A 15,761-nucleotide genomic window follows, 5' to 3' on the forward strand; every position below is an offset into this window, starting at 1 on the left:
CTGTAATTATTGGAGTTTTAATTGTGATCTTAGATCTTTTCTAGTTCCTTGTCTTATAAAAATAATGACATTTTTAAAATTAAAGGACTTGAATATTTCAACAGACCCGTAAAATTCAGCACGTTAGGTTATTAATTATGCAAATTCAGTTAGAGTGTTTATTAATCCATTCATGTTTGATAGGAACCTCTGGCATTTGCCGGTTTTCTTTCATACTTTAAAAACTATGGTGGGCTTCCCTGGTGGCGCAGTGGTTGGGAGTCCGCCTGCCGATGCAGGAGACACGGGTTCGTGCCCTGGTCCGGGAAGATCCCACATGCCGCGGAGCGGCTGAGCCCGTGAGCCATGGCCGCTGAGCCTGCGCGTCCGGAGCCTGTGCTCCGCAACGGGAGAGGCCGCAGCAGTGAGAGGCCCGCATACCGCAAAAAAAAAAAAAAAAAAAAACTATGGTGATGTCAGTAGATTAGGTATAAGCAATGTGGATGCTAATCTTCAGAGACCTTTCTGAAATGTGCACGTGAGCTTCTGGTAGGAGGCCTGAGCAGCGATGAACACCTGCCAGCCGGGCAGCTCATAGCTCACAGCTTGGCTTTCAACTCCAGAGTCAGCTCCTGTTTTAGGAAAGTGCCAAGCCGGGAAGTGTAGTGCCTTTGAGGCTTGCACTGCATTGATGAAAAGGATCTGGACGTGTAAAGGGTTCTCAGAACAGCCTGCATGCAGACTTCTGGCTCTCATTCCGGGACATCTTGTATTGATAGAAATCCCATCAAAAGCATGTGCACGTCTGTAGCTTTCGGCCACTTGAATTGAGGTGGAGAGAGAACTTCCTTCCCTCCCTGGCTGGTATGGAGGACACGGAAACCCATTTGATTTTAATATTTAAATGTCAGTATTTACATCTCTCGGTTGCCAAAAGCTAGGTCAGCCAGCAGCAGAAAAAAAATCACTAGGTGGTAAGAAAAGTCATAAAAGTGTGCAACTAACCAACTGATTCTGAGTTGTGGAACATTTTAGAAGGTTTGGGGATGCTGGAAGCCTGTGCTTGGAAGATGTTCCAGATCCCCAGCACACATCCATCCCCTAGATGGGGGAGGCCAGGGCTGCCGAGCTGAGCCTGGTCCACATGTGGCTCTCGGTTCTACCATGCTGAGTCGGAAGGGGACGATGAATCTGAAAGGCTCCATGACATTCGCAGGATGGTGGCTGTCACCCCACAGATGCACTGTCCCATGTCTGTGTGCCTGAGGCTCAGCCCTCTTGATGTGGGGCAGTATCTGACCAGAGTGGCCTCAAGTCTTGCACACAAATGGGAAGTAGGCCGGAAAGTTCCAAGACGCTGTATTTTCTACGTGAGACCCTCCCTGGCCTGCCTTGCATCTTGCCCCCAGATGCTGACTGCTGCACAGTGTCTTAATTCTGGCTGTAAATAAAGGTTTGTCGCAGAGACCTCAGCATCCTGAAGTTAGTGAAATCCTTCACTCTTTGCAGATCATGTCCTGACTATGAGAAAGACCACCAGTTATCTGGTGGTAGGGAGTTGGGAATGGTATTACCCGGGGCTCCTTCTGGGGACTGCTGCATGTCCTGCACAGCTCACATTGCACCAGCTCTGCAGGCAGCAGCATGCCCACTGTGGCTCTGGTTATTCCTGAGGTGAAAGTTATATGTGAAGGCTAAGCATTTTCTGAGAAAGTCTACTTGCTATCAGCACAATAATAATAATGGTGAGGATGGTGGTGGTGGTGAGGATGGTGGTGGTGATGGTGGTGATGATGGTGATAGTGATGAGGTGGTGATGGTGATGGTGGTGATGATGGTGATGGTGATGATGATGATGGTGATGGTGGTGATGATGGTGGTGGTGATGATGATGGTGATGGTGGTGATGATGGTGATGGTGATGGTGGTGATGATGGTGATGATGGTGATGGTGATGGTGATGATGATGGTGGTGATGGTGATGGTGGTGATGGTGGTGATGATGGGTGGTGGTGATGGTGGTGATGGTGATGGTAAAGATGATAGTGAGCACTGCCACACAGCTCCTGTCCCGTTCTAGGTGCTATGTTGAAGCATGTCTGTATCACGCCTGACCTTCATGCCCACCATAATGTGTAAACAGCCTCCATCTGTCTCACTGTGCATCTCATGGCTGAGCCCTTATTCCACTATACTCAGTTTTTGCCACCAGAGCGGAACCCCTGGAGGGCAGTGCCAGTGACTTACGAATTTTGTTTCCTGACACGTGGAAATGTTTGTAAATAGAGGGGATCTGGTGCTGGTGGAAATGCAGGTGACCGTCCAAAGACCCATGTGTCTCTGCTGAATTGGCATGGGGACCTTAGCGAGGTTTATCATGGGCCGTGTAGGGAGCCAGTCCCCACCCAGGAGGCGAGAGTGGCCCCTCAGAGGTGGGTCTCAGAAAGCCCTGGGAGACCTTGTAAAATGGGGTGAGATGTGGCGGCGTTTCACTCCCTGTAGGCGCTCAGCACCTCTGCAGCTCCCCTGCTCCGGGCTGACACCAGACCGTGCTTCAGCCGCAGCCCGTCTGGGCGCTGCTGTGGCCTCACGCCGCCCCAGCCCCCAGGTCGCCCAGCTGCACTGCAGCCCTGCTCAACGGTGGGTTTCTGGATTACATTTTTTAAATGAGGGGAGATTTCAACTGATATACCCAAGTAACAAAAGAAATGACTCAATCTGTGAAGTTTATGATTCCATGGATGGCAGGAAGCCAGCTCTGTTTTCCTCATACCTATGGGCTCCTTGTTTCCTGTTGTCAAAATATTTTATTCATGGTACATCAACCCCCAACCCCCAACCCCAATCCCGCTGTACTTGCTGCAACCCCCAACCCACAGGGTCCACAATTGTCGGACCCTGGCAGACCCCGTGCCCTGCTTGCAGAAGGCACTGGGACACTGTGCCGGTGCTTCTCATGTGCTTCTGCAGACAGATGCAGACATCCCTGCATGAGTGCTCGCCCCTGTCAGAGGACTCATTTATGCTGAAGGAAATTCACAATAAGCATCAGCTTTCAGCAATTGATAGTGGAAAGCCTGTCAATTTAAATTATATGTTAAAGGGGCTTCCCTGGTGGCGCAGTGGTTGAGAGTCCGCCTGCCCATGCAGGGGACACGGGTTCGAGCCCCGGTCCGGGAGGATCCCACGTGCCGCGGAGCAACTAAGCCCGTGCGCCGCAACTACTGAGCCTGCGCTCGAGAGCCCGTGAGCCACAACTGCTGAGCCTGTGCACCACAACTACTGAAGCCCACGTGCCACAACTACTGAAGCCCACGCGCCTAGAGGCCATGCTCCGCAACAAGAGAAGCCTGCGCACCGCAACGAAGAGCAGCCCTTGCTCGCCGCAACTAGAGAAAGCCCGTGCAGTGGCAACGAAGACCCAGTGCAGCTAAAAACAAATAAAAATCAATAAATTTTTTTAAAAAAAGGCACATTATAAATCGGAGAGTTGATGAATCAGTTCCTTTTGCTGCAGCGACCCTCACCTCACACACGGGCAGATTCGGGTGCCCCCTCGTGGTCACCTCGACGGGCGTCTTCCGACATCCCTGAGAGACCTGGAGTTGCGGCCTCTCCTGCCTGCTCTGGACCTCCTGGGCCAGCCTGCAGCTGTGGTTCTCAACCCCTCCAGCCCATGGTTCTGTGTGTAGAACATCTGTTTTCTGATGCCATCTTCACTACCCCGAAATCAGTCATAGCTGATGTAAACTACTTAAACACATAATTTAAAAAAAACCTATGTCACACCCTAACACTCGTATTAAAGGATAAATCAAAAGAAAGCAATTTAAAATAAAATCACATGCATCTCAGGTGAAAACCCTTGGGCAGGCCAACCTAGGAAACAGAAATCACCCCCTCAGATCTTTTTTATTGGGGAAAAATGCACCTAATGTAAAATTGACCATTTTAACCATTTAAAAATGTCCAATTAAGTGGCATTAAGTACCCTCAACGATGGTTGTACAACCATTACCACTGTCTAGCTCCAGAGCACTTTTGTTATTTCAAAAGGAAATCTGTACCCATGGTCAGTCACCGGCACTCCACACTCCCCCAAGCCCCTGGCAGCCCCTAAGCTGTTTTCTGTCTCTAGGGATTTGCCTCTTCTGGACATTTTACATAAACGGAATCGTATGATGTGTGACCTTTTGAGTCGGGCCTCTTTCACTCAGCGTCAGGTCTTGCAGGCTTAAGGCTGAGTGATATTCGACTGCATGGACAGCCCACACTGCCCTTTTTCAGTCATCGCTGGATGGTGACCTTTTGGTGATTGTGAATAGAGCTGCTGTGAACGTTCACGTGCAAGTATTCGTTTGAACCCCTGTTTTCAGTTCTTTGGGGTAAATACCCAGGAGTGGAACTGCTGGGCCACGTGGCAATTCTTTTGTTACCTTGCCGAGGAGCTGCCCCCTCGGATGTTTGAAAGTCCGCTTTGGAGACCCCCGGAGGCCAGTAGTGACCTTGCCTTTCGGTTGCTGTGCGGCTTTTTACATCTGTGCTTTAAATTACAAGCTTACTTTGAGTAAAACATGAGTGTATTCCTCAAATGTCTTATAGTAGAAGGGCATGCTCCCTAGCTTTTTGGACACAATCATTTCGCTTTTATTTTTTTTTTATTTTTATTTTTTTTTTGGTGGTACGCGGGCCTCTCACCGCTGTGGCCTCTCCCATTGCGGAGCGCAGGCTCCGGACGCGCAGGCACAGCGGCCGTGGCTCACGGGCCCAGCCGCTCCGTGGCATGTGGGATCCTCCCGGACCGGGGCACGAACCCGTGTCCGCTGCATCGGCAGGCGGACTCTCAACCACTGCGCCACCAGGGAAGCCCCCATTTCCCTTTTAAATGTGTCATTCTAGAGGAAATGCTACCACCTAACCAAGCACTTTGGAGTCCCCCAGCGGAAACGGTTCTCACTTTTGCAATCCAAAAGGTAGGCTTTTTTACTCGGCCTCTTGGTGCGCTTTTGCCAGATCCCGCGGGTCTCGTTCCTGTACGCTTTCCTAAGGTCAGAGAGGGCACCCCAGAGGGAACGACCGCTCCTGCCCTGGTCTTCAGCACCCTTCTGCACTCTGACTAGGGATTTCCAACAGATGTCACCCAGCTCTTCCAGAATATACCCTGCCGGTGAATCAATCCCTATTTCAGTTTAAGGGAGGAAAATCTCCTTAAGTCATTCTGGGAACATTTAACCTGGGAAGAGTGTTTGGGCTTTTTGTTGTCGTTTTCGCTTTTCCACTCTCATTCTAGAGGATACACATGTTTATTTGAATGAGCTGCAGGCAGGAGGTCTCAAACGACCTCTGGAGCCAAAGTAATCCAAATGAATCCTTTGGTGATTGTTTTTGCTCCTAGGAAATTGAGGGAGTTTTCAGAAGCCATCCGTGCAAGCCTTGGTGATGCAGGCTTCATTCTTATATGATCGTATAAAGATAAATAAATAGCTTAAGGGTGCTTCACCTTGGCAGTGGCCCAGATAGAAGATGAAGGTCATGTTCTAGGAGCTCGTGAGTTTCCACCTACTGGTCAGAGCAGGCGTTCGCCACCTGGCTGCACGGCGAACTTGACGAAACGCAGGCGCTGAGGGTACCCACGCAGCTTCCGCCTCCAAAAGGTCTGGTTGAGTTGGCCTGGGTCGTGGCTCGGGGGTCAGAATTCTTCTAAATGCTCCCCGCTTGTGTAACTCCAGTGTGAATCCAGGGTTGAGACCAGCCCTGGTTCTCGAGCTTGTCTGTGTACTGGAAACGTGAGAGTTAAAAAAAAAAATGCTGACACCTGGGCCTCACTCCCGCAGGCTGTGACTTCACAGGTAAGGGGTGAGGCCCGAGAGACAGCATTTTTAGTGCGATTCTGATGTGTGGCCACGTTTGAGAATCGCTGTTTCACAGTTGTGTTTCATCTTGGGCCTGTGTCCCAGTCCCCTGGAGGCTGACCCACTGTTTGGTGAGGCAGGAGAACTTCCGCCTGCTGTAGAACTTCCAGGACAGGCGGATGTCCTGTGCCAGAGGTCTGGGCAGTGATTTCCTGTGCTGGCTCTGCCGCAGGTGCTTTATTTGGGCAGGCAGAGTGGGTGCTATGACCCCACCTCGCTGCTTCTCAAGTTCCTCTTTAAATAGGATCAGATAGTCGCCCAGATAAATCTGAATCTGCCCTAGCACAGTGCAAGGAAAATACAAGCATGCTCTGAGTTCCCTACGACCATGCGTCTGCACTCTGTTGCATAATTGGGAGTTCACTGTATTTCGGTGCAGAGTAGCCAAGGGGCTCCTGGCTTTGTAAAATCAGTTTTCTAGTATTTTTACAGTTCTCTAGTCGCCTGAGAAAGTCACCGGTTGCACCTCTGTTGGCTCAGGGGTAAATTGGCGACCGCGGCGTCACCCACCTCCCTAATTAGGCTGAATTCAGTGCTCGGTGCTAAGTGCTTGATGGGCACCCCGCAGTCTTGGCCTGAAACCCCCACTTCTCCAGGGCTCAGTGGGGGCATCCGGGTGCCCCTGTATGAGGACTGGCTCTCCTGCTCTGTCCTCAGCACCCCCGAACTTTCCCGCACTGACCCCATGCCACTTTCTTGTGGTGACCCGTGTAAGGTTGCAGTGCCCGGTCCCGATCTCAGCAGGGCTCCATCCCTGTGAGTGGCCCGAATGACCAAGCCTTGCTTGTCTCTCAGGCTCAGCGAGCTCCTAGGTCCCGTAGGGAAGCTCAGCGCCCCCCACCCCGCCAAGCCTGGCTTGGGCTGAGGCAGCGCCTCGAAAGGCCAGATGCCCTCAGGCCCAGCACGTGTCCTTGACCCCAGCTCCACCTGTGAGTAAAGTTGAATTGTTAAAATGCTGAGATTCTCAGGTCTTTGGGGGTGGCAGCTGGGGACACCTGCCCCCCTTTCCAGCCTGGGTAGGTGGGTCCCGAGGCCTGGAGTGCATCGTGTCCGGTGGCAGGAGGAAAGGGGAGGGGTCTGAAGGCCAGCACAGGGACTGGCCGGGAGTGGGCCACGTCTGGTTGTGTGGCCATCGCAGACCACGCCACAATGCCACGTGTTGGCGGAAAATAGCAGACCCCGAGCACGAGACTGCCAGGCAGCCTTCTGTACGGGAAGAGCTGCTCCCGCACCGACCCTCCATGGAGACTGCGGCTGAGAACGAGAGCGGGGACGTGCGGGGACGTGCGGGTCACTGGAGATGTCGGTAACTCTGTGGTCCTAGGTTGCCACGGTTTCCGCACTGAACCCTACCGCTTCTGTGACTTGGAGGGCGGTGGTGTCCTGGGGCGTTTTCTCGTGGCCGCACCTGGGCCGAGCAGGGCAGGGCCAGGGGCACCAGCTCCAGCTGCCTTTGCCTGAGGAAGGCCCGTGGGAGGGGGCGGTTTGCCGAGCCACCTGCAGGGTCCCAGCCGGCGCAGGCCCAGGGCTTTAGTACAGCGACTCTGTCCTGCTTTCCTTCAGTCTCTTTCTTCCTCTTTTCTTGGATCTGATTGCTCTACTGAGAAGGAAAAATATGATCATGGCTGGATTTATGGAGTGGATTCTTGAATACAGTTCAACTCGTCAAGTGACATGGAATCAAGGCCCTCCCTTGGGAGGGTGGGCAGCCTGCATCCGGCCATTGTTGGATGGCCCAAGGGGTGTGGGCCCCCGCCCAGCGGTGCTCACGTCCCAACCTCGCGGACACCCTAGTCCTGTTCTCTTTAAACTAAGGTAACTTGTACAGCTCCTCTGAGCTTATTGGTGCAGAAAGCCACCTCCCATAGGATCGTCTGTGTATCTGATGAGGAGATCCAGCCATCACACATGGCAGACTTGTCAGAATGATAGGTTAATCAAACACCCAACACGTTTGCGTTTGTGGATCTTCACATAGAAACTAAATACGGGCACTGACCTCAGGCATATTGCAGGTTGGGCTCCAGACCATCATCATAAAGCAAATATCGCCTCAATAAAGTGACTCAGACAGATTTTTCTGGTTTCCCAGTGCGTATAAATGTTCACACTATACTGTAGTCTGTTAAGTGTACCATAGCGTTATGTCTGGGAAAAAAAGTATACATACCTTAATTTCAAAATACAAAACAAAAAAAGTAATCACAGTAGTAATATCATAGACCACTGATTACAAATTACCATAGCAAATATAATAACAATGAAAAATTTTCAAATATTGTGAGAATTACCCAAACGTGACACAGAGACATGAAGTGAACAAATGCTGTGGAAAAATGGTGCTGATAGACTTGCTTGATGCAGGATTGACACAGACCTTCAATTTGTAAAAAGCAGTATCTGTGAAGTGCAGTAAAATGAGGTGTGCCTGTACTAGGACAGAGTTAGATCTACTAGAATTAGAACTAGTAGAGAAGGACTTGGGAACGTCTGTGAGGTCAACTCAGGTTTCTACAAAATGTAAACAAAACTTATTCTTCTTAAAGATAATGTGGATCTTGTTTTCCTGATTTTAAAAGTAAGACCTATTATTAGTGAAAACTTTGGAAGATATATTGGGTTGGCCAAAAAGTTCGTTCCGGTTTCCCGTAACATCTTACGGAAAAACCCAAACGAACTTTTTGGCCAACCTAATAGATATTTTTTTAAAAAACTATTCCCAGATCCCAGTATTCCACGACCCAGAGAGCCTCTTGTGAACATTTTGGTACATTTTCTTATTTTTAAAAATCAAAATGAATTCATAGGTATAATGCCACATGCTCACTTTTCCACGCTGCTCTTTTCACGTAATGTTTTAGCATGTTTTCTCCCTTCACGTTCCATCAAACAGGATTTTCAGTGACTGCATGAATCTTCCACTGGCGTGTTTGGTGGCTGCAGGTGTCACATTTGGTTCTTGCTGTGGGCTTGTGTCCTGCACTGGCTTTTGCTGCATTGTCTCCCTGAGCCTGGACCAGGCTCCACGGTGACGGTTGTCCTCATTTCATCCCCGAGACGTCTGTCGCACCGTCCGGTGGGCGCGGAGGCAGAACCGCTCCACGCTTGGGCAGAGGCAGCCTGCCCGAGCGGGCCTGGGGTCAGATGCCCTTTGCCCAGACCCACTTCCGCCGTCAGACCAACAATTCTCGGACAGGAAGGCCTTTAAAACCTGCCTCCTCCTACCTTTGGTCCAGGCTACCCTGCGCTCACCTGCTCTGGGAACTACACCCCCAGCCAGTGTTTTTACTCAAATTCCAAAGGGGGCGTTTCCAGAGATTGTAAGGAAGGAAGCCATTGTTAATCTGAAATTCACTCGAGGGGTTAGAAGGGTTTGAGAAGCAAAGCGGGCGTCAACTGCCCCTTGGCACACGGGCAGAGGAAGGGTCCCCGATCTCAGCCGGTGTCCCTTCCTTCATCTGCTGGCCGTTCTCAATCACTGAGGTGCCGACAGCACCACTTGTCTGTGTGGGTGGGCCGCGCCTCCCAGGCCTGTGGGCCACCGGCTGCAGGCTTTTTGAAGTGGGAGGGGACAGTGTCACCTCCTGGCTGACCCACCCCTCGCTTGGCACTGGTGGGCGAGGACAAGCATCCCTGGGGGAGTGGAGTGTGCAGTGGGGGGTTTTTGGTCAGCTCCGCAGGGCACCAAACCCCTGTCTGTAGCCGGCTGTGTGGGATAGGGCAGGTCTCAACCCGAGACCCCACTTTCCTCGTGGGCAGAAACGACGCAGCACACCGCCTGGCTGTGAGGCGGCCTGGCTCTGCTTCCCACTTTCCTCCCGGGCAGGGGTGGGCACATGCGGGCATATCCCGGCGCCGCGGCTGCATCGTGCACCCCTCCTCGTTTCTCCAGGAGCATCCCCCTGGGGTCGGGATGGTGCTGGGGACCCTCTTGTCTGCACCGCCGTCTGATAGGAGGGCAGGGTCCGTGGCCTGCAGGGGCCTGGCCTCTGGTGACCGTGGTGCCTGTATCTCTGCCTCTTTGGGAAGGGAAGACACACTCTGCAGGGAGAGCGGTGCTCTGTGCAGGTCACAGCCTGGAGACGGGGTCCCCTGTGGAGCTTGTGTGCGTGCCCCGGCCCCTGCTCTCAATGCTGGCCAGGCCCGTCCTGGCACAGACCCTCGGTGGCCGCCGGTGACCACACTCTTGGAGGCCGGGGGGCAGTGAAGTATTGATCCGTGATTATTGAAGAGTGAAAGCCCTAACTGCTGAACCACATGCCCTATTACTTAGTTTCAGTGAAGGCACTCGAGGTGGTATTGGATACGAAGAACACGTTACAGGAGAGGTTTTTAAGTGAAGAAAAGTGTATTGGTTATCTTCATTTGTGCCTGAGAGAGAGAACGTCAAGAAATGGTTACAAACCCCTGTGTTCCATAGGGACATTTCTGGGGCCACGCAGGGATGCTGTGTCAGGGCCTCATCTGGAGGGAGCCCAGGACTGAGGCCGCATGTGGCTCCGAATCAGCTAGAATGACAGGCTGAGTTCCCCGGCTACTCTGAAACTGGACTATTACAGGAAACGTGAAAAGAGGTTTTCAAAGTCTAATTAACATAACATTGTAAACTAGACTTCAATCAAGAGAAAACAACCTAAGTTTCCTTCTGTGGAACTCCCTTCTCAGTTCTGCATATTCCCTCTTGGGCCCTGGTGCCACCTGGACATGTTTTTTTTGTTTTTTGGTTTTTTTTGCGGTACGCGGGCCTCTCACCGTTGTGGCCTCTCCCGTCGCGGAGCACAGGCTCCGGACGCGCAGGCTCAGCGGCCACGGCTCACGGGCCCAGCCGCCCCGCGGCATGTGGAATCCTCCCGGACCGGGGCACAAACCCGCGTCCCCCGCATCGGCCGGCGGACTCTCAACCACCGCGCCAGCAGGGAAAACCCCAGGACATGTTTTTATAGCCGGGCCTTTGCAGTACATCCTCGAGGCTGTGCTGGCTGGTTTTTATATGCAGGGCCGTACACAGAATGGGGCCTCAGTTCCTGGAACCCTCTGGTTCAAAGGTCAGGGCTGAGGTCACGGGGCATTGAAGTTAGGGAGCGTGCCCACACTCTCCGCACCTTTCTGGGGCTTCGTGCTACACAGCTCGTTGGAGTGATGGCAATGTGTTGTTTCCACAAAACACCATTTATTATCCTGCGTGTCGAACAGAAGCTGTCTTCCCACCCCCAGATCCCTTGTCCGGAAGGAAGGCTTTGGAGCGGCGCCGGCTCTGGATCTCTTGGCTGTGATGGGCTGCAGGTGTCAGTTAAAGGACCGCTGAGCGCGATTCGGGTGGGGGCGTTTCTGTGGATGAGGTGCTCCGTGCTCTGTGTAATCCCTGCAGCCTTGGAGGAGGGCTTTGGCGCTCCCGCTCTCAGGGCAGCCAGGCTCGCACGGGCCCCTTCTGTCCCCACCCTGCACCTTTGTTGCCCAGGTGACAGCACGCGAGCCCGGGCCCGGGCCCCGATCCTCCGGGGGGCCAGCCTCTCCCTGCGGCCCCTCGCACCTCCCGGCGCCCCCCTCCCTCGGGGTCTCCAGATGCCCATCCAGAGGCAGGTCTGTGGCAGTCGGGGGCCAGTCCTGCAGCGCCGCTCTCGTGGACGGCGGGAACCCGAGGGGGGAGCAGGAAGAGGACCAGAGGTGGCGGCGGTGCTGTGTCAGTGTGCACGTGTGAAACGCATTTTATTTCATCCTCACCCCAGTTCTTCTCTGCAGGGGAGAAGAGGGGGCAAGCGGTGTGCTCATTTCTCACATAATGAAACGGGGGCTGGAGGATGTCCTGCAGCTGACCCTCCGGCTGGTGAGGGTGGACATGAGCATCCAAATTCCCAATCCTAATGCCTTCTCCGCTCGCCCCTCCAGGCCGGGTCTTAGTGGGCAGCTGTTGGAAACGGAGGGAGGGAGGGAGGATGTCCGGAGGGGTGGAAGGGTTCTTCTGGGAGGGGCCGGCCACTCGGAGACCGGGTTTAGATCTCGCCCGCTGGGTCACCAGCTGAATGGCACTGAGCAGACGTCCTCCCGTGTGACACGGAGGGCTGTGCCCAGCTGGCCTCTGTCCGAGGAAGGGACCCTTGGGAAGCTGGAGGGTTTGGGGGGGGCGCCCTCGAAGGAGTCCCCCTCCTCTCCTCACTGGACACAGCTGTTCGGTGTTCTCCCTCTGTGGACGGAGCTCCCTTCATGCGGCAGCCTCTGAATTCCACGCAGCTTCTGAAAGGCCCTGCTGAGGGAGGGGACGAGGCTTGCAGGGGCGGGTGCTCACGTGACAGCGTGTTCACAGCCGCGGGCAGAGTCTCTCCACGTGAGCCACGTGTGCGTTGGTAATTTAAACCCCACCTTTAAATGCAGTGTCGTCGTGACCCTCACAGTTAGAGGGATTACAGAGCTTAAATCTGAACTGCGGGGGAAACCCTTAACACGTCTGCATTTTCAGAGGATGTCATCGGTAGAAACATTGCCATCCTAACAGCCCGCAGCAGGTCTCCCAAACCGCCAGCCGTGAGATTCCACGGATGGGTTGCAGCCCCCGCCCCCGCCCCCATCCCCCATAAAGTGAGTCTTAGTTGGTCGGAGCAGGGCTGAGGGCCTGTGACCTTTCTTGCCCTGGGCAGTGGGACAGTGAATGCCGACTGTTGGTGCTTGAATTAAGCTCTCCCCCCCCCACCCCCCAGGATTCCTCGCTGTTAGGAGTCAAGCTGTCACGTGCAGGGTCCTCACTCGGCCCTGAAGCTCTGCAGGTGTTGTGGCCCTTCAGGCCCCTCTGGCCCCGCCTGGGGCGGGCAGACAGGGCTCGCACACAGCTCTGGCATATGCTGTAGGTCACACCCAGCCTCGTCATATCCCGGGGCCCTGGGTGCCGTCCTGGTGCCCGGTCCTGCCCAGAAGCCGGTTCCCGAAGGAGGAGGCTGGCTCGCGGGAGCTGCGGGCCTCCGGGGCTGCTTCCTCCCTGCCCCGTGGGTCTGAGGACGCCCCTCGGTTGCATGTCCACGTGCAGCAGCCCCCGTGGCTCCCCTGAGCACCCAGTGTGGACCAGCTATGAGACACAAAGTGTCTTTGACACTTTGAAATAAAAAGTGTACAGGTTCACGATTCTGATATCACCATACCTGTATACTGGGATTGAGCAGAAACAAATAGGTGATTCACAGAGGTAACAAAGAACGGATAAAATTGTCTTTAAAGATGCAGGACAGCATATCAAGAAGGTGACCGTTTGTATAGGCAAATGGATATGTATTTATGTTTGTGACTCAAGGAAAGATTTCTGTGTCTCTTGTCTGAGTGGTTGTTACCTCCTTGGTGGTCATAAAGCAAGGTGCAGGCACCCCGACCCCAAAGCTGACCGCAGATGTCCCGAGCAGGGGAAGGTGGGTTACGCGGGCAGAGGTCTCAGACTAAGTCCCGGGGCCTGCGGCCGTCAGGGGGCCCACCTTGGGTTCTTTGAAGCTTGACCACCACCGAGAGTCTTTCTTGCTCACTCAGCGAGGGGAAAGAAGCCTCAATCCTGGGTCCCAGCCTTTCTCTGTCCCTTATGCTTCCTGAGCACCTCCTGTGTGCCGGGCCCTGTTCTAGGCCCTGGGGAACCCGCCAGGCACGATTGCCTGGTGGAGCTGACGCTGGGAGAGACAGCCAGGACACGGGCAGCGGCCAGTTCACGCAGTAACAGGATGAGCCTCGAGAGGGTCACGCTGGGTGAGAGATGTCAGACGCCAAAGGACGTGCAGTGTGTGATTCCATGTACATGAAGCGTCCAGAATAGGCAAATCCATAGAGACGGAAAGCAAATTGGTAGTTGCCAGGAGCTGGGGGTCGGGAATGGGGAGTGAACGCTTGATGGGTATGGATGGGGTTTCATCTTGGGTGATGAAAAAGTTCTGGAGCTGGAGCTGGAAAAAATACAAAGAATGCCTCTGAGAAGTTTTTAAAGTCAGTTTTCACTGAGGGTCGGTGCTCTCCTCCATGACGAAAGCGGCCGCAGCCCACGTGTCTCTCTCTCGTAACAGGTGACGAGCCGCTGGGCGGAAGATTCCGGAAGCTGAGCCTCGAACAGTATGACAACGACGCCGGGGGGCAGCCGGCCTTCTCCAGATGCGGCTGGGGAAAGACCACCAGTGCCGAGCAGGCCCCGAGCCTGGCGCCTTTTCTCTCTTCAGACAACGCCAAAGAGGTACACGCACCGCCACCCAGAACCTGGCCCGAGCCCCGTCCCAAATCGCCAGTTCAGTTCCCCACCCGCCTCCGCCCCCATCTCGCAAACGGAGTTCCTCCCTGAACAGGCAGGTGGCGTTGGGGAGAGCCCAGGTGTGCCTCGGCCGGGGTCCTGGGTGGGATCCCCGCCCTCCCGAGAGAGCCGTGCGGGCGTGCACCTCACTCGCCGGGGTCATCTGAGCCTCTGTGTTCTGATCCGTAGAATGGGGATGAGGGGCCCAGCACGTGGGTGGGTCGGGAGGGTAGAGGTCTCAGAGCTCCACGGGTATCGGATGGCAGCAGCAAAGGGCAGACACAAGTCATCGCAAAGGACCCCAGGTCCCCAGCCCAAGGCCTCCCGGCGTCCCTGGGAGGGAGGAAGGAGGTGGGTCAGCGTGGATGTGTGCTCCGTGGGGAGATCTACAGAGGATCTTTGGGGAGGCGTACTTAAGGCTTTTATTCAGAATTGAAGTAAGACAGGTTGGCAAACCCCCAAACGACGAACCCTTTGAAATTAGGGTTTCATTGACTTTCAAGGTGGAAAAGTTGGAACCCAGAATAGACAAGAAAAGAAAGTCACCAGGAGTCTTACACACACACACACACACACACACACACACACACACACAGAATCAGTGTTAATATCTGGGCTGTGTCCTGCCAGCCTCTTTTCTGTGCCTGTGTGTTTAATTCATTGGGTATTTTACGTATCTGTGAACACACTACAGGCGACGATGCTTTTACCCTGCTTTTTTCACTTAAGGCTTGCTTTCCCTCCACTGCACAAACTCTCTGCTGACTCCGCTTATGAGCTGTGTAATGTTGACCACAAGACACTTCCCTCTACCTTGACTGTGATTGAAGCTTCTTCCGGTTTTCCGTGGCTGCCTCCTGTCCCCAGTCTCAGACGAGGGTTGGCTCAGTGGGTGCCCGGGGCCCCCAGCTGTCCGGAAGCGGCCTTCACCTGACCAAACCCCCTTGCCGATTTCAGGCCGTGATCACCACGTATCCCCCAGACCTGGGTGTGATCGACGGCAGGATCTTCTCTCCAACCAGCAGTGGCAGCGAGTCCATCTCTCCCACACCAGCATTTCCTGTGTCTCCAGAAACGCCATATGGTAAGAAAGAAGCAGAGCTCGCAGGGTGCAGTCCCACCCCTTCAGGGAGCAGCGGGGGACAGCTCGTCACCCTGCTTTCTCTTTCCAGTGACAAGAAGCCCACGTTATCCTCCGTTCAGCCCATCGGGGCCGCAGGTGGGCAGCCCCAGCGGTCTGTACAAAGGAGCTCCTGGTAAGAAACCCACCTCCTTTCCCGTGCTCTGGATGTCCTCTCGTGCAGAAATATTTCCACGTGTGTCACATCTCAGAAACGTGGCTCTGGCTGGGGAAGGTGTGGGGAGACTGCTGTGCAGCCTGGCCGGCTCAGCGATGGTGTTGAGTCTCTGCCCGGCATCCTGCAGGGGTGCCTCTACTTTTCTTTGCTGCTCACTGAGCGCCTTCAGGCGTTGATGCGGACGGTCGTGGTGTGCTCAGCAGCCGAACGTCGGTGCTTTTCATCTCCTTGTGGCATCACTTGGAGTTGCAAGGAGAAACTGGAACCCCCGACCCCCCTCCCCTTTTTCAGAGGAAGTGGGGGCCACAGAGAGCAGCGAGCTCCCCGCCC

General features: G+C 54.2%; 1 protein-coding gene across 13 annotated transcripts in view; it reads left to right on the forward strand.

The window, feature by feature from the left end:
- Nucleotides 1-15,761, forward strand: part of TNS3 (tensin 3) — a 225,516-nt gene that overhangs the window by 154,947 nt on the left and 54,808 nt on the right. For all 13 annotated transcript variants that reach the window (XM_067042998.1, XM_067042995.1, XM_059073549.2 and 10 more), the window contains 3 exons: nucleotides 13,916-14,079; nucleotides 15,091-15,217; nucleotides 15,306-15,389. In XM_067042998.1, coding sequence (XP_066899099.1) covers nucleotides 13,916-14,079; nucleotides 15,091-15,217; nucleotides 15,306-15,389 — 375 coding nt within the window. The remainder of the gene's footprint in view (nucleotides 1-13,915; nucleotides 14,080-15,090; nucleotides 15,218-15,305; nucleotides 15,390-15,761) is intronic.

This window comes from Kogia breviceps, chromosome 9, assembly GCF_026419965.1.
Source record: "Kogia breviceps isolate mKogBre1 chromosome 9, mKogBre1 haplotype 1, whole genome shotgun sequence".
In the NCBI taxonomy this organism is placed as follows: Eukaryota; Metazoa; Chordata; class Mammalia; order Artiodactyla; family Physeteridae; genus Kogia; species Kogia breviceps.